The 23,034-nt window shown below is 44.7% G+C and overlaps 1 protein-coding gene across 1 annotated transcript; it reads right to left on the bottom strand.

Annotated features, from left to right (window-relative positions):
- Nucleotides 1–20,987: 20,987 nt before the first annotated feature.
- Nucleotides 20,988–22,712, bottom strand: LOC145487429 (uncharacterized). Its single transcript, XM_081466206.1, has 2 exons — nt 21,724–22,712; nt 20,988–21,684 (listed from the first exon to the last, which is right to left on the bottom strand). Exons 1-2 carry the CDS (start codon nt 22,616–22,618, stop codon nt 21,428–21,430), a joined length of 1,152 nt encoding a protein of 383 aa, XP_081322332.1. The 5' UTR covers nt 22,619–22,712; the 3' UTR covers nt 20,988–21,427.
- Between the last annotated feature and the right edge of the window lie 322 nt (nt 22,713–23,034).

Genomic DNA, 23,034 nt, shown 5'->3' with positions numbered 1-23,034 from the left:
ATGTCAATGAGCTTAACAAGCATTTTGCAGAAGTTGCCCAATGCACCACCGGAAATGCAGGTGTTGACGCAAAAGAAGACCTACTGAACTTTGTTGATAGCTTGCAGCCATGCCTGATGGGGAAAGATCATTCACTTTGTGCCACGTTAAATATGAAGAGGTCCTCAAGGAAATCAAATTAATTCGTTCCGATACATCGACAGGACCTGACTAAATACCAGCTAAGTTCCTAAAGCCTGTAGCCGACCTGATTGCAGGACCTTTGACAGACGTGATAAATTCCTGTAGGCCACATCAACATTTCCCGACGCTTGGAAAGTTGCGAGGATAAACCCAATCCCTAAGACCAGTGGCTCTACCTTCAGTGTATCAGACATGAGACCGATATCAATACTTCCGGTCCTTTCAAAAGTTTTTGAAAGACTCGTACACCACCAAGTCATCGATTACATTGATTCTCACTGCCTGTTAAAAGAGAATATCTCAGGCTTCAGGAAAGGACACTCAACGACGACTGTTCTATTAGGGATCAGAGATGACATTATTCGCGCCATGAAGCGAGGAGAAGTTACCCTCATGGTACTAGCCGATTTCTCTAAGGCGTTTGATACCATCAAGTACAAGACTGTTCTTGAAAAGCTCAGCCTGTTGGGCTTTTCCAAGGAATATCTTAAATGGACGATCCAATATCTTACAGGAAGGAAACACTTTGTGCAAGTCGATGACAAAACGTCAGAGCTTTGTAGGGTGAGTTTCAGCGTACCTCAAGGTTCTATCATGGGGCCACTCATTTTCAATCTCTACGTGGCTGACCTTCAGTCATGTACGCAGAGTTAAATGTCATCAATATGCTGATGATACCACATTGTACACACACTGCAAACCAGCAGATCTTCAATCAACTCTAACTGAACTTTCTGCAAGTATAGGCAAATTGGAAGCATGGTCACGTGAAGCAAACTTAGTCATTAATCCTTCCAAGACTAAGCTGATGTTATTATCTACTCCGCAGTTATCAAAGGTCCATCATTTAAACACTGAAAAGTTCAACATCACAATCAACAGCATCCCCTTGGAACGAGTGACCACCACTAAATTATTGGGGTCTCACATCCATGAGCATCTGAACTGGGAAGGAAATGTCAGACAAGTAGCAGCGTCCTGCTATGCTACTCTAACAACCCTAAGGAAGTTAAAGAACATCCTGCCTTTCCATATCAAAAAGAATTTGGCACAGGCACTGGTTCTAAGCAAGCTATATTATAATGACATAGTATACCACTCACTCCCAGATTATTTAATGAAACGTCTCCAGAGAGTACAAAAGGTTACAGCTAGTTTTGTGCTTGGTAGATTTGTGTCATCCGAAGACATCCTTACGAAACTCAAGTGGCTTCCCGTAAAGGAACAACACGAATGGAACCTACTTAAGGCAACTCACAAAGCCCTTCACAACCCATATTGGCCAAGTTATCTGAAACTTAATGTATTTCAACACGAAAGATGCTTAAGATCTAGTAACAGCATTCAGTTAGAGAGATCTTTAATTAATAATACTCTACAGGACCAGACTGCAAGTTTATTTAACACATTGCCCAGCAACGTGAGGTGCTGCCAAGACTATATTAAATTTTGTCAAGACACCAAAAACATTATTTTTAAGAGAGCTTTAGAACACCTGGCATAATTTTAATTATTTATTTATTCATTTATTTATTTTAGCATATCTTAAAACACAATTTTATCTCGTTTACATATAGATATAAATTCTTAGATATCTTTTAATCTTTTTACAATTGTAAATTTAGTTAGCATCGGGCAGGCAAAGAGCCACCCTGTGGATATACTGCCCAAAATGCCATTATTATTATTACATTATTATTATTAATATAATATAATATAATAATGTAATATAATATAATATAATATATACTGCTTATAATGTAATATATAGATATATATAAGGTTATTGTAATTTATTATTCACTTGCACTGCAACTGATGAAGGTCTTTGACCGAAACGTTTATTTTTATTAAATTTTTAAACTTTTTTTTAGATTTCTTAGATTTTTTACTGTATATATATTTTTTTTGCTCGAAGTTGTCCGTCCTCGTTTTCCACAATTGCCTACAAATTTCATTATTCGAGGTTTGGACTACGAATCCTTTTGGATCCTTCTGGCGCGTGGCATCCCTGTTGGCTCGAAGCATCTTAACTTTTTATTGATATATATACATACATATATACGACTGTCGTCCCTATCATACGACAAAGCATCCTTTGACCAAGCCGCCCCTCCATACCAGAAAGCACTCGACAAAAGTGGATACCACTACACACTACAGTACGAACCAGCCAACACACGCAAACGGAGAAACTGACACCGTAATAACATCCTCTGGTACTACCCTCCTTTTAGCAAGAACACCAGCACCAACATCGGACACAAATTCCTTGCCCTAATAGACAAGCACTTTCCAAAAGATCAAAAGCTAAGAAAAATCTTCAACCGAAACACCATTAAGATCAGTTACAGCTGCATGAACAACACAAAACAAATAATCGACAGTCATAACAAACGCATCCTAACTGCATCTATGTCGACTGATGATACCGCCACCGCCGCTACCATCAACAATAAAAAGACACGTAACTGCTGACAAAAGAACGCATGCCTGCTTGATGGAAACTGCCTACAATCATCTGTAATCTACCAAGCCACCATAACACGCAAAGACAACACGACAGAAACGTACATCGGACTCACAGAGAACAACTTCAAAACGAGATACAGAAACCACACTGCATCATTCCGCCATACTAAACACAGAAACTCAACCGAACTCAGTAAGCACATCTGGACCCTCAAAGACAATAACATCGAACACTATATTTCCTGTGCATTTTCTCATCACACTCGCCGTACAACAGCTCAGGTAAAAGATGTAACCTTTGCCTTAGAGAAAAATTCCTTCTCATCTGCCAACCCGAGCTATCAACATTAAACAAATGTAATGAACCCCTATCATATTGCCGCCACAGAAACAAAGCCCTCCTACGAAACAAGATCTAGCATACTGCACTTCACCTTCCAAAGCTATGGACATTGGCTATTCAGGTTTCATTTCTTTTGTTGCGAACTTTTAACCGAAATTGATGCCTTATCTTACGTTTACTTTTGTTTCTGTTATCTGTTCTATCCTTTTACCTTTCTTTGTGTTTATATTTTACTTTTGCTGGCTTGGGTTCAGGGGGAACAAACAAGCTGCACGCCCTCAAGAAATACCATTGCAAGAGACCCTAGGACCATTGCCCCCTGTTCCTGAGCAATGACACTTTTATCCCAAAAGTTTTGTTATAGTGAGAGGAATAACACCAACCCATTACTTCCTTTCTTGTGCGTATCTTTAACTAATAAGACTACTTTAATAATTCTTAAAATAACTGAGAATATCATGCTCTCTAAACAAAAGGCCCTTGAACAATAAATTAATTAAATAATAGTAAAATGTACCTCATGTAAACTTCCAACAATACATTACCCTTGCAAAATGAAGTCCCTGCGTTTGGAAATTTCTGGGAATTTCTAGGGATTCTCAAATATCCCCACAAATTCCAAACTATGCAGATTAGATGGAGTTTCATAAGTATGAGTTCCAATCATTGAGGAGGTCCAGCCAGACCAATCTGTCGCCTTCTTACATGAAATGGTTTTTCCCATCAATCATTGTAGGTGCTTGGCTCATACAATGGGAAGATTCTCGTGCAGAGTTTCAGAAAAGTATATTCAATTAAGCTGGACAAATGCCAAGCTGTGACATGGGTGCAAGGAAACAATACTTGTCGAACAATTTTCAGAGTGGTCTTATCAAAAGTATATTGTAAATTTATAAAGCTAATCTACAGGATTTCTACACTGTTGTTGGTGGCGTGTGAAGCTAGCTGAGTAAACAACTTACTATTTCTCCTTGATCATGGAACAACTACTAAAACTTTCCATGATGTGCGAATCTCCGTTGCATGGGCCAGGCAACTATGTCGATCAAACATGGGGTGTTCAGCCAGCTGCATTTTATCATATCATGGTTTCTCTAAACTTCAAAAACTTGGTTTGTGTGTGTTGGGAAGGAAACTCTATACAAGAAAGTCCAGGAGGCTTCATGCAAGTTTGACAGTAAAGTGAAGACATGGAAGGCAGCCACAGAGCGAAAAAGTCAAGTTGTTGTATAGGTATATTACTATATCAAATTCATATGAACAGTAGTTTTCCATACAGTTAACATTTATTTGAGTTACATACACTATTGAGTTAAACCTCTTACTGGCTAACCACAGTCAATGTAAATATTTGAAAAAGTCTTTTTTAAAAAATACAGAAAAAGGAATAGTACCATGCATAAAGCCCTCCTTAAAAGGTTTCGTGTCAATGGTAATACCACAGGATTTTATCCATGGACTCAAAAGTTCTAGCAGCATTTTCTCTTTTTTATAAATTAGTGTGGACTCTGGAAGTGATACAGTCACTAGAAAGCTACAACCTGTAAATATACCTTTTATCTACAATATTATTATATTTGTAGGAGTCCTGTGATAATCCTCTTGTGGAAAATGGCAGGGCAAGATTCAATGCAATAACCTGGTCTCTGAGTGAAAGGGTTGGTGTAACAATTTCTTGTGAAATCTTCAGTACCCTCTTAAGAGCCACAATAATAAGGCTTATTTAACCAGTCTTATTCATAAATAAAAAAAGAAAATCGCTCATTAACACTTCAAGCACTAATTTCCTCGCATGACAGCAACCTGGAGATGTCAAGAAAATATTCTGAATGAGTTACGTAGCCAGTTAACTTAAGAATGTTCAAAGGACAATATGAACGAAAACATCCACAAAGAAAAAACCGCCTTAGAGAAAAAAAATTCATTGAGACCTTTAACCCATTGACTTCTGGAGCTTTTAGCCAAAAAAGCTTTTTTTTGGACATTTTGGAGATTTTCAAGCTGGATATGGGCCAAATTAGCTCCAATCTACTCAAAAAGACATTTGTAACATGACAGCATGCCTCTCTTTCCACTAGCATCGCGTTTTACAACACTTGCTTGAGCATGTGCCAAAATCAAAATTTTGAAATTTTTGGACGAGAAAGTAACCTATGTCTTTAGGCTTTCAATTTTTTTTTTTTCGCCTTTCCCTTTTCTCCTTTTCTTTTCTTTTTGCTGCAGTGATTGACCTTCTAATGGGTTTGCTTCCAGTTTAAAACATTCTGAGAAAGCATCATCGAGACAGCCAATTTTTGCCATGGAGTAACCATGTGTAGTGGCAGGAGATTTTGCTCCAAGTTTTTCACTCAACTTTTTGAGCATTTTTGTGCATATCTCAGGCTCCATTGGGCTGATCACTCTGATCTGGGTATCATTGGAAAGATCTTTTCCTCCTGCAGAAGTTGAGCATAGATGATGCCAATTTTGGTCAAAGGTGATGACGTCAGAAGTGGAAGAAAGCCCAAGGTTCGTCACAGCCAGTTGTGGCTGACACAGGAGTCAATGGGTTAACCCATTCATGCCCAAATGAAATTGCACGCAACCCACCCCTAAATTCCTGGCGATTTTTTAACTTTTCAGACTGTGCATGAGCACTAAAAATAAACCATATGCACAATAACCACAAACATATTTTTAAGAGACAGGTTTTTAATTTTTTAACTTTAGTGTTTTATAAATTTCATATTTTTAGTTCTATTAATTAGTATTAATCTTTGAGGTCCTTTTCGAAAACCATATGTACGTGACAAAGTTTCCTCAATAAAGATTATTATTATTATTATTACTATTACTATTATTATTATTATTATTATAAGTTTCAAGACATAGTTCATTTTAAGTTGAATAGATGAAGGGCCAAAATATTGAAAAATATCACCAAAAAGAACTCAACTTGATGTTTAAAACTGATAAGAAAACGAGAAATTATACTATTTCTTTGCCACATGACAAAATGCCCAACAGAAGCCAAGAAAATGTAATTATGCAAAAATGAGTTATTATTGACTTCAGAGGACAAATTGAAACCAAATACAACAGAATTTCCATTCTTGTACTATAATGGCTAACATTTGAGAAAACAAAGGAAAATAAACACAAAAGGCACATGAGTTTCTCCTGCCCACTTTTGCAGTCATTTTATCGTGGCGTTACAAATCCTTCCAAAAGTTGAATTGAACTTTGAAGCAATGTACATTACCATTTTTGTTTCTTAAGTCCAGGAAGCTGCATTAAGTCTGTGATCTGTATTCTAAACTCACTCGAAAATGCACCGATCATCATGCTCGCGATGGTTGAAGGAAGGAAAAATTCTTCACCAGAAAGGTTTGAGGACTCTGTAATCCTTGATCTTCCATTCTGAGGCCACCTAAACATAAAGTAATGATCCACGCAACAAGTAGGCAGGCACTTGGCAAAATGGATTTGAAGGTGAGAAATAATAATTTTTAATTAAATCCGTGCATCTGATTGGCTTATATCGCAAAATTGTAGAAAAAAACAATGAAAAGTGACCTGATGACCCGTTCTTGACCAGGTTCTTGTCTTCCATAAGCTACCAGTCTACACAGTTTTCTATCCGAAGTATACATCAAATATCACAATTTATTTGATGGTTTACAGTTTCTTTCACATTGAAAAGACACCTGGTTGTGAACAATGATCACTAGCAGTTGTTGCTGCCCGAAGCATTTCACGTGGGGTCATGGATCAGTTTGCGTGAAAGATTTGTATGCCCCAAGTTACATGGAGGCAAAAATTTGCAGTTTAGGCAAATGGAGCACCTCTAGCCATAAGGAAAGAAAAAGAAAGATCTGCAGGTTCTGTAGAGATAGAATTGAACTTGAAAGGAAATGTGCAGCACTCAAGGTAAGCCAAGTGCTAGTTTTGTGAATTTTTCTCAAGTTGTTGAAACTTTCATGACACCTACACGTTTTGATTTCTTATGCATTTGATGTTTTTCTATCTAGACTGTGGCAGATGAAGGTCGTGCTAAGAGCCAAGACGATGTTAACCTTTCTTCTGATCCCATTGAAACGGAAATCCATGATTCATTTGACGATACTTCTGATATCGGGAACAGCACCAATTTCAGGCGTGAAGAACATGTTCATCTAACATCACAACACAAAGCTGATCAAGCTTCCCAGTTTCTTGAAGTGTTTCAAACTCATCACGGGTAAGAGTCTGTTGGAGATAGACGAAAAAGAGATTTGAGAGCTCAAATAATAGAAGAATGGATAAGCTATTGGATAACTACACTTTCCTTGGATCGAAAGGAACTTGTTGAATCATGAAAGACATTCTAGCTAATCAGAAGTTTGTCTGTAAATTTCCTGGTACTTTGCCAGTGAACAATGAGATCAGCAAAGATGACAAAATTCTACAATCTTTGGCTAAAGATTACTTGGCCTTAATGGACAAAGAATATTCCAAATTGGTAAGAGCAAACAAAAGAGAAATTTCAGAGAAAATTTTAATTGGCGGCACTTTTAAAGGAAGTAACCTACAGGTGAATGGAGACAAGTCCAGGATAGAAGCTGCCGGGTCAATTGGAAGAGTGCACAAGTCTGGAGATGAAAGACGGAGACTGCTATCCATCGTGGCCCTCAATTTCCCACAGTCAATACTCCACTCATTTTCATCGCTCAAAGAAAACTATTACTGCTGCTAGAGTTCACTGTTTTCTTTTCGGAAGAGGCGGCACCCCACAAGATAACCTTAAATTTACCAGACAGGCTGTACGCCCCGAAACAATCCATGAATTCTACCAATTCATTAAACAAGACAACATCTGAAGGCCATCATCATACAGAAGTGTCCTTGTCAGTGGCACAGAAACCCCTGTTTGCTATTGGCAGTATGATGTCAAGGATGTCATTTAGCAATACCAATTCAATTTCCCAAATTAATGGTTTGAAAAGAACATATATTTACATGCACCTCCCAAAGAATTTTCGTATGAATTCAATGCTTGCTGGACTATGTAATCTGTGCAATGATTTTGGGCATTCAAACTTTGACTCACTACTTGCTCTATTGGATGACCTGAACTGCCAGAGTGTCTTGAACACTCCTCTTTCCAGCCTTACGATAACTGTAAAGTTCCAAGAAACCATGACGGTATCTATGCACTAATTCATTCAATTTCTGGGCCAGTTGTTCAAAGCCTGACTGAGGCTAACCCAGGATTAGTGAGAATTTCGATTTGAGTTTTGTAACTCTTCGGTGAGGTTTTCTGTTTAAATTGTTTGTCCTTTAGTGATTAATTTAAACAATCTCAAACCATCAAAAACGTAGGCAGTGAAAAGCATTTATATCTTTGAAAAATTAATACTTCGGTTAACTAAATCCTGGGATAGACAGTTAACCGGCTTTCAAACAACCCGGCCCGTGTTTACATTCATTTGTATGATTCATGCCACCGGTTTGAGTGGCATGTGGCCACATTTCCCAGATATAGTACAAGTGTTGTACTTTTTCGGAAAATTTACCCGGCATCTAAGGCATTTGAAATATTGCAGAGGTTTCTCTTTTTTTTGCCATATTACCGTAAGTTTCAAATCTACTTAACGTTTTTTAGGCCATTGGTATTCTTAATAAGCGCAATTTGTGTTTTTGGTCCATTCATAATAGGCTCAGATCCTTCAGACGTGAATGTCAAAAGTGCCGAGAAAATCAATAATGTTGTTGCCAAACTGCAGACCGATAGTAGGCACAGGGGTTCATCTGCAGGGGTTCATCTACTCTCAAGGTATTGTCATTAGAATTAATTGCATTTTTTGATGGGCTACTGGTTTAATTAGACTGTTTTGTGATATGAGAAGTTAGCCTACTTTTTGTCCAGACTCGTACAGTTCTGCACACTAATACTTGGTGTCCTTCAATGAATGAGGACCACCATCATTGTGTTATTAGTAAATATCGCTGAAGCATTTTTATGGGAGGATCGATTCAGCGTACTCGGGAACTGAACATTAGACGTGTACTTAGTTCATATGGAAAACAAAGGTTTTTGTTGAACAAGAATCTCAACTGATAAGTTATGATTTCGTTTTCTTCCCAAGGACAGAAAGTTTCATCAGTAAGCATCATCCAATCCTTCAGAAATACGAGTCTGACGAAAATGGCGATGCCTTTTGCAACAAGGATACCGGTGAAAGTCAAAGGTCTCTAAGGAAATGGTCCCGTGGTCTACTCCACTTTCTACGTGGAGGAGGTCATATTGAAAGATGGTGCCCTCTGTGTAGGTAATATTCATTGGCATGAGTATTTTATGAAGATGCCCCTTTATTTATAATTCAGATATCCTGGGGATTGCACCAGGAAAATTTTTGAACAAACTCTCGGGTACAGTGAGAACTGTTATTATTTCTTGACACTCTTATATTGAGCACTTATCTGGAGGAGAATTTACAAAATTAAAGCACGAGCGTACCTACAGAAGTAAAGAGTTAAACATTCCTTGCATTGCCATTCTAATTCAGTGTAAATCTTCTTGTTCCATTCATGAGTTCTTTGCTTTTTTTGACATTTCTGCAGCTCGGAAGGTCCTTACCAGGTCTTCCTGATCACACTGCAGTACCTTCTCAAAAGACTGGAAGGGATCCCCGAAAGCCAGTGGGGAGAGGTTATTGTTTCTTACGACAACATGTGTAACTTGGGTAAACTATGTGTTGCCAAAAGAGAGCCACATTTTCCCGAACCATACAATTTAATGTGGTTCAAGGTGCAAAAAATTGTGGATAGATTACACATGAAGAACCATAAACACCCACTGTGTAAGATTAAATACAGGAGCAATGACCTCAAGGAAAAGTCACCTCAACACGCCTGTGGCAGAACAGACCTTTATTTGGGCAGGTAGATTCAAGAAGATAATGTGCGCCATGCCGAAACGAAGATTCCTGTTTTTCTACCTCAGGATGGTCATCCCTAGGAACAGGTATACTACTGTGTTATCAAGAAAAGAATGCCTGAATTTCCAGCCGTACATGGGAAAAGTAAAGTACAGTAAACTAGAACTTTTTAAAAAAAGGATTAAAGGGTTAGCCAATCCCCACATTTCACAATTATTTTTTAAACAAGAAATTATTTTTTAAAAGAAAAATAAAAGGGATAGCCACTCCTTACATTTCACGCCTTTTGGGTGGGACATACCAATTTGTACTCTGGAAGCGGAATTGAATGCTTTCTCTTTGACAGTTGTGTACGAAAAGAGCAGGGTGTTAGTCAGTTGTTAATGCTTTGGTGGTTGATTGACAACTGGGGTGTGAGATTAGCCAGTCAGGATCTTTTTAGGATTTCAGGCCAAGCTGGGGGTGGAAGGAAGTCTGCAACCAAGTAAAGATGCTCTCCAAACTTGTAAAGCGATCATCTCTCATGTTAGTCAACGGTTTTTTTGTGCGAACAGGCAGACAGTTTTTTTCCCTTTGAAATTTGACAGCAAGTTTTTAGGGCCTGATTACATGGCCAATTTCAGCCCGGCTTCTGAAACAAATCCCCCTAAAATCAAATTGTCGATTACATGGAGAGGGATTCAGCCCGGGCTAAAAATCCTAGCCCGGTTTTTTCAAACTGGGCTAGGATTTTCAGCCTGGCCAAACAGGCCTGAAAATCTGAAAAAATCTCATGTAATCGAAATGGAATTTCAGCCCGGGCTGAAAAGTGAGCCTGGACATTTCAGTGATTTTGTTTTCCAGGAAACAAGATGGCTGCCGAGTAGTATACGACGTTAATAGGGGCCGTAACCAATCAGAAGGCGATGCATATCATTAAAATGGGCTCTCGACCAATCAGATGGCAGTATTTTCGATTTGCATAAACAAGATGGCGACCATTTTTCGCACATACCCAAATAAGGGCAACATGTCCAAATAAGGAGAAATATGAAATCGAGGTTGTGACGCGCATGTCCAAATAAGGCGATAGACAGGAAGTGAGTTTTAACAATTGATTTTTATTGATTTTTACAGGAAGTAAAAAATTACATTGGTGTGTATCCGTATGGAAATGATTTGAAAGTGTTCGTGTCTACGACGCGTTTGTCGAAGACGAGTCCGTAGCGTTTGGTTCGTGTGATGACCTTGAGATGTTTGGTGGCTGGGTTTCTCCAGAAGTTGGGGTTGACGACGTTGATGTTGCGTCGTTCATTCTCGAGAGGTTGTGTGAGTTCGTCGAGTAGATTTTGTCGCATGACGTCATAGTTGAGTTGCCTGGATCCTCGTACATTGAGTGAGAAGCCTCTTACTTTGCAGCAGACTTTGCCTTGGTGTGTTCTGTATCCGTAATTTTTGGGTCCAGCGGCAGTGAAATCGACGATGAAGTCGCCCTCGTCGAGTTCGTTGGTCATCTCTCCGAGGTAATCGCCTAGCGGAACGTCGGCTTGACCTGGTTTGTGCGAGTAGATGACGGAATCGGTGTCAAAGTAGAGAACTTGTTGCTTTAACAGTTCCAGGTAGCTGTATAATTTGAGCTGAGCCCAGCAGGTGGTGAAAGTGGCGACGAAGATGTTGATTCGTCCGTTGTCGGGTTGATTGTCTTTGAGTTTGGCGTGGACGACCTCTAGGGCTTCGTCGTTGGCGATTCTGACTTGTTTTATGTCGTTGAAGTGATTGGAAACGAGGGCGAAGAGTTGCGCTGCGGTGTAGACGACTTCGGTAGTGGGTTTGTGTAGGTTTTCGCCGAACTTGCCCCAGGAGTTGAGCATGAGTTTGGCGGTGGCTTTGCGTCCGGGATTTTTCTGGATCATGGCCGGATCGAGAGCGATGCCTTCTTTCTGGCGGTATTGTTGCACGTACCGTGTCTTGTCTTGGGGGGTGTGACACCAGCTCGGGTAGCCAGCGGATTCCTGTTTGATTTTTAGCCAGGTGTTCACGTAATCGGCAAAGAGTCCTGTACGGCGTTGTCTGGGTGAGAAATGGTAGACTTCGTGGATCTTGATGAGCGTGTATCCCATGGCAACGGCTTTCTGGATTTCGGGTGTGCACCAGGTCCCTCGTAGCGTGCGTTGCTCGGCCGTGTGAGGGCAACGATGCGATTTCTCAAGGAGGGGTTTGCTCATTTCGTCTTCCACGCACGATCGGCAGTGGGAAGGTGAGTTTTTTCTCGTGCTTGAAAGGTAGAACGGGATGGTAAAGTTCGTGAGGTGGTAGTATGTCCACTTTGGCCATACCGAAGTAGTGATGGATGTCTTGATCGTCGGGGTTGACGATGATTTGTGGGTGTCCTACGGGGTATTCGCTTCCCTTGTTGACCCAGGGGTAGAGCGACGTCACGTCGATGTACTTGATTTTCTCTCCTTGAGCCACGTCGGCCACGTGATGTAGTTTGACGGCGTTCGTGCGCCCTCCGAACAAAACTTCTCTGGGTTCGAGCGGTTTGACGATTTCGAACGTGTCTAGAAACTGGCTGAGATCAGGGTCGGTTTTGACTTCTAGGTTCCAGTCGCATTCCCACTTGACGCAGAGCTGGTAACCTTGGCGACTGAGAAGGTCGTGTTTGCGGAGTGTGGCCTCGTAGACTTCCTGCATGGTGCGATCGGCGTGACAGATGGGATATCGGTCTCGATTGGTCGGGAAACAGCGAGGACATCCGTGCCATAGACATCCGTGGAATTCGTAGACAGTTCGAGTGGTCGGATCGTATCCGTCCACGAGATGACCGGCTAGTCGGACTTCACCCCCGTTTCGCACCGTAAGGATACGATCGCCTTGACCCGTGCGTTGCAACGAGTGTTCTTGCCAGGCTAGCCATTTCAGGGCTTCGACGGACTGATTGGATCGGGCACCGTGCCATCCTCGCGGGGGTCTGGAGGCGATGGTGTTGATCGGGACGAGTTTCTTGCGCCAGAATCGGTTGCAGGCGGAGGCGATGGTGACGCATTTCTCCATGGGGTCAAAGTCGGCTTTTTGTTTGAATTCTTGCCGGAACTTTTGACAGCCCGCTTTGAGGAGTTTGACGTCCGACTCGCAGTAGGCTTCCATTTCTTCCCGTAAGACGAAATGGTAGTCGTTGTCGACTTTCTCTTGGTACCACTGTTCGAACTCGGCTTTCTTTTTGGCGGACATGCCGTCGGGATCGTACATGTCTCGCGGTGGCATGGGACCTTCGTACGCTTGGTTTTCTAGGGTGTTGAATTTGTGCGGGAAGAATCCTTTGCGCAGTTCCTGGATTCCGAAGGTGGCGGGAAAGTTGGCCAGCGGGAACGGGAGAAAGCAGAGGGAATCTTTGAAAGTCAGTCTGTCGGATTTTAGGGACAGTATCTTGGTGCCGACGGTGATTTGGCCGGTGACTTCTCGATGGGTGGCGTAACAGTGTTGCAGGATGAACATCCCGTCGTAGCCTTTGAGATTGTGAAAGAGGACGATGACGTTCCGTTCATCATTGTCCTGGTCGACGGCGAGGTCTTCGAGTTGGTCTAACATGTCGGCGGTGCAGTCGGGGCCGTAGAAGGAGTAGCATATCTCATTTTCGTCGTCCTCCAGGCAGAGTAGAATGGGTGTCAGATTCCCTTCGGCGTTGGTGATGGCTTCGAAGTCGCAGTACACTTGAAGGGGCGGATCTCTGTCTACCAAGACGATCGTGTCTGGATCGTCTGGACCGGATTCTTCGAAGGGTCGACCGTTGACTTTGTCGCGGGGGACGCGTTTCTTTTTGGGCTCGTCTTCGTCTTCGGGGATGCGTTGGATGTAACAACGGTGCGTCGGCAGATGGACTTGTTTTTCGCAGATGCTGCATTCGCCCCATTCGCACTTGTGATCGGGGGAACGACGACCACCTCCTCGTCCTGTCCTGCGTTTACATTCGTAGACGTGGCAACACTTCTCACACTTTTTGTAAGTGTCGCAGATGGAGGGGATGCTGAGACTCCGCCGTTGCAAGTGGTCGTTGTAGCATTGGTCACCGAAGAATTGTCTGTGACACAATCGGCAGATCTCGGTGGGTTCGGGAAACTTGCCTGGCGCTAGGGGTCGTTTTTTCTCGATGAAATCGGGACAGTCCTTTCGTTTGCAGGCGGGACACCATTGACCGAGGCAGGGATGATGTTCGAAGTCGTCGTGATCGTAGCCTCGATTGCATTCGTCGCAGAAGTAGGATTTGCTGAGGAATCCCTTGAACGAATTGCATCCGTCGTAGTGATCGCCTTCTTTGACGAGACAAATGATCTTGGTCGAGGGTTCGGGTCCCGCGTAGATGATCATGTGGGGTGGGTCGATGGACATGACTTTGAGCTGGTAGCCAGGTAACGCGGCCTGAAACTTTTGCAGTTCGGGAATGCCGCAGGGTCCTTCGGGAACGTTGGCTCGACAGTGGAGGTCTTGGGCCAATCGCTCTTGGACGGGTCGTCCCTGTTTGAGATTGTGGTAATCTTGGTCACGCGAATTCTCGTTCACGTCTACCCAGGCTTTCATGGTGACGATGGCTCGGGCGCAGCAGAGATTGTCTTTGTTTTGGATGGTCACGCGCGACCGTTTGACGATGTTCCGCACGGCGGCGCAACTCGGTTTGTATCGTTTTTTTCCGCTGCCACGACCTGGGGTACGTATGAAAGTGGTTTCCATGGTAAACGTGTCGTCGGGGGTGAATTCTTCGTTGGAGTTGAGTTTGGCTGCGAGAGACTGGAGATAAGTATTTAGTCTTTCACTCCCTTCTTCGAATTTGCGCACGGTGAAGGTGGTGGACTGAAAGGCGTGCGTGAAGGCATGGGACTGCATGGTGAAATGGACCGTGGAGTTGGGTGTCAGGGTAGGATCCTGAGCGATTTGTTGCTCGATGGATCGTTGAAGGGCCTGAGTCAATTCTTGGCCTAGATTGTCCTCGCGAGTCACGTCTCTGTGTTGTCTGAGCGTGGCTTCGTACCGTTGTTTGTTGAGGACGTTTCTCCAGTGACGTCGAGCGCCTACAGGTCTTAAGTCGAAGTCTAGGAGGGGTCTTGTATTGCTACCACCTCCGGTTTGGATCATCACTCGGTCGTCGAAGGGGAAGGCTTCGTCGTAGGTCCGTCTGTTCTGTAAAAGACAACAAACACAACGTTTTTTAATTAGTCAGTTTTTATTGTCGGGTCTCCGAAAAGTAGCGGGCAACTTCGCGGGTTGTTTTTTCTAAGTTGTCTAACGCGTTCCTGAAACTATTTCCCATATAGAAACTCCTTTTCTCGCCACGCTTGTTGGTACAATGTCCATATATTTCATAATCCGCCATACAATGTCCATGTATTTCATAATCCGCGTCCCAATATCCATATATTTCAGAATCCGCGTAACAATTACAGAATTTTTTGCGGCATTTAGACGGTCGTAGTTCTATGTGTCCGTAAAACCATTGTCTTTTCAGTTGGCCATATTTCGAGATTTCTCTGTGAAGGTTTCTCAGTCGATAATTTTTCCTTCTATCGCGTATGTGTTGCCAAGTTGCCAAGTCAAGTACGTAACGCTTTAGTTCTTCCGGTAACCAATCCCAGTAACTCTATGAAAAAGATTAGGGTTAGAGTTCTAAAGATGACTTTCTTACATGGGGTACACATCATACTCACTGCTTCATATTGATCCATAAGTTGGTTCATCTCTTCATCGGTCACTGATTCATGTTGATCCATCTGTTGGTTCATCTCCTCGTCGGTCAGCTCTTGTGCCATGATTTTTTTTCCAGCGCTCGATACAAGTCAAAGACTCAGAGTGACTTGAACGGTTCGAACCGATCTTTTTTATACCTACGGTGAAACGGGGTCCAGTCTCCGACTGAGAGAGGGATAGGGGGGTAACCCCCACTCGACCCGCCCCCAGTCTCCGACTGAGAGAGGTATAGGGGGTAACCCCCACTCGACCCGCCCCCAGTCTCCGACTGAGAGAGGTATAGGGCGTAACCCCCACTCGACCCGCCCCCAGTCTCCGACCGAGTAGGGGGGGTATACCCCCCTATCCCCTGGGTCTGGTTAACACGTGACTTGGTCTCGATCTGTGATTGGTTGGACAGATCTTCATAAGGCGAATCCGCGCCGTCCCCGATCTTCACATGACTTCACGTGGAATGCTTCAATGTGGCTTACATGACGACATTGCGAAATCACTCAAGTCAAACTGGCGGCGTTTTGTTGAGCGAGCGAGCGATGTGTATCATTCATTGATTTTCATTTTCGGAAGCGGACAACATTCCTAAAGGTATTTGAAGTAAATACGAATGTAATTTTACGGTTAGCAAGAAATTAGAAGCGAAAATTTTAGGTAAGTGAGCTTGCATGACCTTTGCCATGTGCTACTCAAATTCAAATTCAAATTCAAATTCCCTTCGGACCGCCGTTTTTCCGTTTGCAATCTCAAATAATTCTTGAATTATGTGTCTTGAATCGTTTTTGGGATCGTAGAGCTCAGGAACTTTGGAAAAAAGCTTCGTTTTGTTGAGTAAACACACTTTTCGAAAAGACGCGTAACTCGATTCGAGTTAATATTCAACTGGCTGTTGCCATGGTGACAGAAATGCGAGATTTTTTTTTTTTTTGTGAAGTTTAATTTATTTAAATTGTTTAAAAATTACTACTAGCTTCCATGAAGGAAAACTTTTTTTCTAGAGAGTATTTTTTATGCTCTTTTAAATGAGATATAGTAGATTATTCTCCTGTAAATATTTGCTGAGATATTAATGAATAACCTTATGACCTTTTCCACGCCCATTTTTAGAACTTGTATTGACCGTCCATTACGAAAGACCATGCCTGCCCGCTCATTAGAACGGAGAAGAGAGATTGTAAGAGAGTGGGAAAAGAAGAATCCCGAGAAAGTTCGCGAGCAGAAGAGACGATATCGTGCTCGACGCAAGGACGAGGTACGGTTCAATGACATTGCACGCGATGCTATAAAATCATTAGAAAGGAAGAATGGGGCTAAGTACAATCAAGAGAAAATTCTTCGGAAGCTGTTTAGAGCCCGTATTGTGTTAACTGATTTCGGGCGTCCCGCAAAAATCCGAGAGTACAACAGAGAGTACAACCGAGAGTGGAGGAAGAAAAACCCCGAGAAAGTTTGAGAACATAGAACAAGGTATCGTGCCCGATGCAGTGCCAAGAGGTGTGAGGAGAGGAATGAGGATATGTATGATCCGGAGGAAATTCTTAGAGGTTTGTTTCCGGGTTGCTCGATAACATCATCATCATCCATCACCACGGCCACTTCTAATGAAAGCGCCATCACCTACGCCTCCACCACGACCGCTGCCGATAAGAGCACAAGCACCACTACTGCATCACTATCACCACCATTTCCACTAAGAGCAGTAACACTAAGATCACCACCACCACAAAGAGCACTACCGTCATCCACCAACACCACAACCGCCGCCTATAAGAGCACAAACACCACTACTGCAACACTACCAGCATCACCCCCACCGCAACGCCGTGGGAGGCGGTTGTCTTATTCCTCCTCCTCCTCCTCCTCTGACTCTGAGCCTGATGAAGGGTTGGTGGCAGAGTTGGAACGCGCGTTAGCGGAACCAGAAGACCCTCCACCGCAACGCCGTGGGAGGCGGTTGTCTTATTCCTCCTCCTCCTCTGCCTCCAACCCTTCATCAGGCTCAGAGTCAGAGTCAGAGGAGGAACGCGCGTTAGCGGAACCAGAAGACCCCGTAAAACGGAGACTTTCGGAAATCAGGAAAAACAGGAGAGTCGCAGAAGAAAACCGAGTGAAACGAGTACGAAAAGAACAAGAAATGGAAAAGATGATCGTGGGAATAGCTAGTGAGCTTGACGAGATGTCATCCATGCTTCACGACATGGGACGCTCGTTCGCGCAGTTTGAACGCGAGGATACAGTAGAACAGAACCCTTGCCATTTCCCAGTCACCGTCGAACTTATGGATCAATTGGAACATTATTTATTTTCGTCTTAAAGAAAAAAGAGACTCTTTTTTGTAAAACAACAAAGCGTGTGTAACTTTAATTACAACAACAATAAAAGGTTTTACAATTTCCAACGTTTCTTGGTTTGCATGATTTTCTTAACAATGCGTTCTGTCATGGTTTTACGTCCGGGTAATTTGTCGATGGCCTGGATCATCTTGGTGTCGGCATCCCATTTGTCCTGTAAGTTCTTGGCCCTGGAATACTCAATGTCGTGTTGTTTGGCCAGTCGGTCCAGACGGTTGATCCCGGGGTCTCCACGCGCCAGACGTTTCTTCAGTTTGGTACCAGGTCCCATGTACTGATAACCGGGCCAATGAAACTCGATCCCAGTCTTGGCCAACCATTTTTGGATGTCGATCCCATACCCTCGTTGACGTCAACGTCAGGTACTTCTCCTCGGGGGTGGAGGTGCCTTTTTCCTCTTCTTAATCCGAGTCATAGTCCAGTCCCCTTCTCCAGGGGTCTTCGAAATCTTCCCACCCTGCTTGTAACTTTTCTGCGGCTGACGGTTTGGCCTTCTTGTACTTCTTTGACTTGCCTTTGGGACTGTAACCACCGTCGTCGTAGTCGATACCGAGTGATTTCAGTACACGTCTGGCTCTATCGGAGATGGGTGCTTTTTTCGTGGATGATAGGGGAGTTTTACCTAGCTGACCTGTTCGAATGGACTGAAGGGTTTGGGGGTTTTCTCCTTTTTAAAACCTGATGTGGAGGGTATGGGGGTTTTCAGCTCCTTTTTCAGTCCTGTCGTAGAAAGGGGTTGTGGCAGGATGATCACGGGGGCTGCGGCTGGTTGGTTGACTCCCTTGAGGATCTGTTTCAACAGAGTTTCGACGGGTGCGTCGACCATGCCTTCGGGTTCTGTCGTTCCCTGGTACGAGATGGGACCGCTTTTACCCGTCCGTATACGTTTCACCAGTTTCCCTTCCTCGGAGGCGATGGGTTTGGTCATCTTGACGGCCATGCTGTCGGGGATGCGTTTGTCGTTCAGGATGAGATGTTCTTCGGCGGCCAGACATCCGGCTTTGTTCAACAAGGCATTCTGGCTGATCTTCCCCTTGTAATAATCTTGCAGACGATTGAATTCTTGAACGGGCACCATCATGACTTCGTTCATACCTTCTGACTCAAGGTTGTGTCAGGAAACTCGGACAATTCTCTCAAGGCCGTCTCGTAACAGTCTTGCCAGTACCGTATGGATTCGTCTTTCTTTTCCAACTCGAGTTCGAGACTTTGAACGGTTCGCTTGCCTTTACCGCACTCCCTGCACAACTCGATGCACCCACCGGGCGGCGTGGTATCTCGTTTCGTTTGACAGGTTTGGCAGAAGTCACCGAACTTTAACGCCATGTATTCTTGATACAGGTCGTGGTACCTCTTGTTCAAGAACTCGTACGAGTCTTTCCATCGGGCTTCACGACGATTGGCGTCTTGCAACAACTGCACGAGTTTAGGAATGGTATTGTGGGACTCGTCTTCTCTCGGTGGGAAATTGGGTATGACGTCGATCCCCTCCAGCGGGTAACCGTCCTCACTGCGTCCTTTCACCGTACACAACATGCTTTGAAACAACCGTGCAAACCGCTCCAGAACCCCGCTCCGTTTTGGGTGAGGAGATGTTCTCTTCGACGCTTGAGAGAGTTTTTGCGTCTACCCACTTCGCGCAGAACCCTTTTATGTCTTTTCAGTTTCCCATAAGTCGTTGCGTTGATGGGGATCCTCTTTTTCAGCAAATTCAGAACCATCTCGCTGATGGCGTTGATCTGATCTTTGTCGGCGAATTGCAACATCCGTTGACGTTTGTTCCGATTGGCTTCTTTAAGGACGCGCGTCAGGAAAGGACGTTGTCGTCGTAACCGCTTCATCGTGGACTTATGCACACGAGTGGATTGACGTACTCCTTTTATCGCTTTCCTCGATGCCTGAAGGCCGTTTGAAAGGGTACCCTGCGTAAGACTCTTTCGATCTTTCCCCTGTTCTTATGGATATGTCTGTCCATTAAACCGAAGGGTCCAGCCAGAGCACCCATACCCGCGGCTCTCATCATACTCGCCAAATCACCCCCTTTCTGTCTCCTTCTTCGTCTCCTCCTCCTACGTGCTGTCATGGTGACGAGTGAGGTGGAGTACGTCGAGCCTCGTCCTTTTATTTTCACATGATGGAGCATCGGAACTCTTCGCCCTTGTGTGGAATTTTTTCACCTCGTCTCATTCGTTCCTGCATCCTTTTGGTATGCGCCCGTTCTTGTTTGGCTGTCAGGCTTTCTATGCCTTTGGTGATACCCCAAGCCGCCTTGGGTAAACCCGCCACCACAGTGCCGATCCCTTCTCCCCTTTGGTACCGTCTTCTTTTAGTGGTTTTAGCGGTTTTACGCCTTCTCGAAGACGCTTTCTTTCTCCTTGACCTCTTGGGCATGTTGGTTCTGAATGAAGAGGTTGGCCGCGATGTCATTTTTATAGCGGCACGTGACGAAATCGTAGGGCGTAGTCTCGAACGTATCGGTCGTACGTGGGAGATGTGAAATCCGTCACCACGTCGTCCAACGTTTGCATCTTGGTCAAAAACCCATCCAATTCCTCCACGCCACCCAGAGCGTAGTTCCTGAGTTCTGTCAGCGTCTTTTCGTACGTCGTGTAAGCGAATTGGGCCATGTCCATCTTGAACGAATACTTCTTGAAATCGTTCCATCCTTTCAGTAAGGTGGCGAAAGCCGTCAATCCTACCACCATGTACCCGTCTTTCCACACGGATCCCACGACGATACTCACGGCCACCGTCAGTAACGCCAGTTCGTTGAGAATGGCGTTACACAACTTGTAGTAACCGAACATCTGTCTTCGACACCACCAATACTTGTGGTAGAAAGCGTACAAGACGTCCAAACGTTTCAGGGAATCCAAATCCACCACGGTGTTGAAAGGTTCATCCAATAAACAGACAGAAGTACTCATGACTCTTCTCTAACCAGTGCCAAACGTAGTCTGACTTTCTGTCGGGACGTTCAATCCTTTTAGCTTGTTGCTTGTATTCCCAGATCTCGTCCTTGACGGCGGTTTCCACAGATTGGTTCAGGATGTCCTGGACTTGTCGGTAACTATCGCACTCGTCCGCGATACGTTTCATGTCTTCGTGATCCATGCTGGTCGCATCCCAGTAAGAGCGAGAGCATCGGCATAGATGCAAAAAGTAGGGGAACCACTCGACTTCACTCCTCAACATCTTGATTCGAATGGTTTTTCATCGACGAGGGGGTCGTCTTTTCTTAAGTCTCACGAGTCTTCGGATCCCGCGACCCACGCCCACTCCAACACCACCAATGGCAGCGGTCGTTCCAGCTCGGATGCCTGTTTTCACGGCGCGACCACCCAACGCTTTGGCCAATCCCAAGGCAGCCCCTTTACCAATGGGTAACATCGCAGACAGGGCATTCGCAAGAGCACCGCCCCATTGCTTTCTCCTTTTCGGTCGACGACGGCGTCTTCTCATGGTTGTTCTCAGTTACGTACACTGGTCGAATTGCGTGTGACGGTAGGACATTGTCCGTTTTTATAGGTGGTCGTAATCGTGTTGGTGGTCGTGATGCCCGCAATGCGACGACCCGCGGCCGTCTGTTGTTGTTGGCGTAAAATCTCTTCCAATTGTTGTTGCATCTGGGCTTGGTCGAGAACACGGTCTCCTCGCCTCCTTCTTCTTCTTCCTCCTCGACCCGATCGAATCGACGAAGGCGGTGTCGAGTCACTACCACTTCCGCCTCCACCTCCTCCGCCTCCGCCTCCGCCTCCGCCTCCACCTCCGCCTCCGCCTCCGCCTCCACCTCCGCCTCCGCCTCCGCCTCTGCCACTGCCTCTGCCTCTTCCACCGCTACCACTAGCGCTACTTCTTCTGCGGCTTCCGGAATCACTGGAGGACGTCGGTGTATTTTGACGTGGGACGCGTCTCGGTCGTTTCCCTCCTCGAACGGCTCGTGCCAAAGGTGTGGCGGATGTTATTCGTGGTGCACCAACACCTGCCGTGACATTGGCACGCGACACCGATCCAGCACTGCCGACACCCACCGTGACGTTGGTCTGCGGTGCACCCGAGCCAGCGGTGCCCACTCCGACGGGCGAGACATTGGGCAGGGGCGGTGTCGCCAGTGACGATCGCGGTGAAGGAGGAGTGTTCAGACTCGCACCCACACCCGCGGCAGGCGGAATCGGAGTACTCGTCCGAGCCGGTGTCCCCCAAGGCGAATAATCTTCCAGAGCCGAGAAGTTGAAATCGTCACTACCATAAGAGCTCATTTTTATCCATGTGCCTCTCTCTTTCTTCTTCTTCTCGGCGAGTTCTCGTTGTTTATGAACCAAATTGTCGAAACCTTCACCATTATATGCGTTTATGATGGACCGTACTTGACGGTAACTCTCGCATTCCGTGACCTGTCTCATCGGTTCGTAGTCCAGCTCGTGGGGATTCATGATGTATTTGAGCCTGTTTTTACACAGGTGAATGAATAGCAGAAACCACTCGACCTCGCTCCTCAACATGATGGGGTTGCAAACTGATGGCATCGGACGAATCCTTCGTCTTTTAACACATGGCTGAGGACACGTTGATCGTCCTGACTGGCTGGATGAAGATCCAATAGCATGTAACCGTAAGGTCGATCGGTGACCTTGCGAAACGTGTCCAACACCTCTTGCCATTGCGTGGGAAACGATTGCAGAAGTAAATTCCGTATCCCCAACTGATCCCGAGGGTTCTTGAAGGCCGCGATGTAATGCGCGTTTCTGGAAATGGTCTTGGCGAATTTTCCGTTGGGGAATAGATCCTGACACAGGTAGATCACCGTGATGTTCCGATGATGCGAATGTTTGGTGAAGAGATCCAACACGCGCTTGTCGTTACCCCCCTCGTCCATCAGATCGTCCAGGACCAACACGCCCCCTCCGGGAAACCATCGGGGTAACTGTTCGCTGTCGGGGATGCCTTCGTAAAAATTGACTCCAACCTTCTTGAGCTTTTGGAAACCGTCTTGCCACGATCCGTAGCAGTAATGAATACTCTTCGGTGTCTGTTGGAACAAGTCGCCATTCTCCAAGAGCAGTTTGGTCGTGAACAC

The sequence above is a fragment of the Orbicella franksi genome, chromosome 5, assembly GCF_964199315.1.
Source record: "Orbicella franksi chromosome 5, jaOrbFran1.1, whole genome shotgun sequence".
Classification (NCBI taxonomy): Eukaryota; Metazoa; Cnidaria; class Anthozoa; order Scleractinia; family Merulinidae; genus Orbicella; species Orbicella franksi.
This window is presented reverse-complemented; position numbering and strand designations above follow the sequence as displayed.

Bases quoted from the DNA above. Each gene is read 5' to 3' on its own strand.
- LOC145487429 (XM_081466206.1), bottom strand. From the start codon at position 22,618: ATGGCAAGAGGTGTTGGACACGTTTCGCAAGGTCACCGATCGACCTTA. The intron at 21,685-21,723 runs GTGGAGGCGGAG...GAGGAGGTGGAG, and splicing joins AGGCGGAGGCGGAGGCGGAG to GCGGAAGTGGTAGTGACTCG.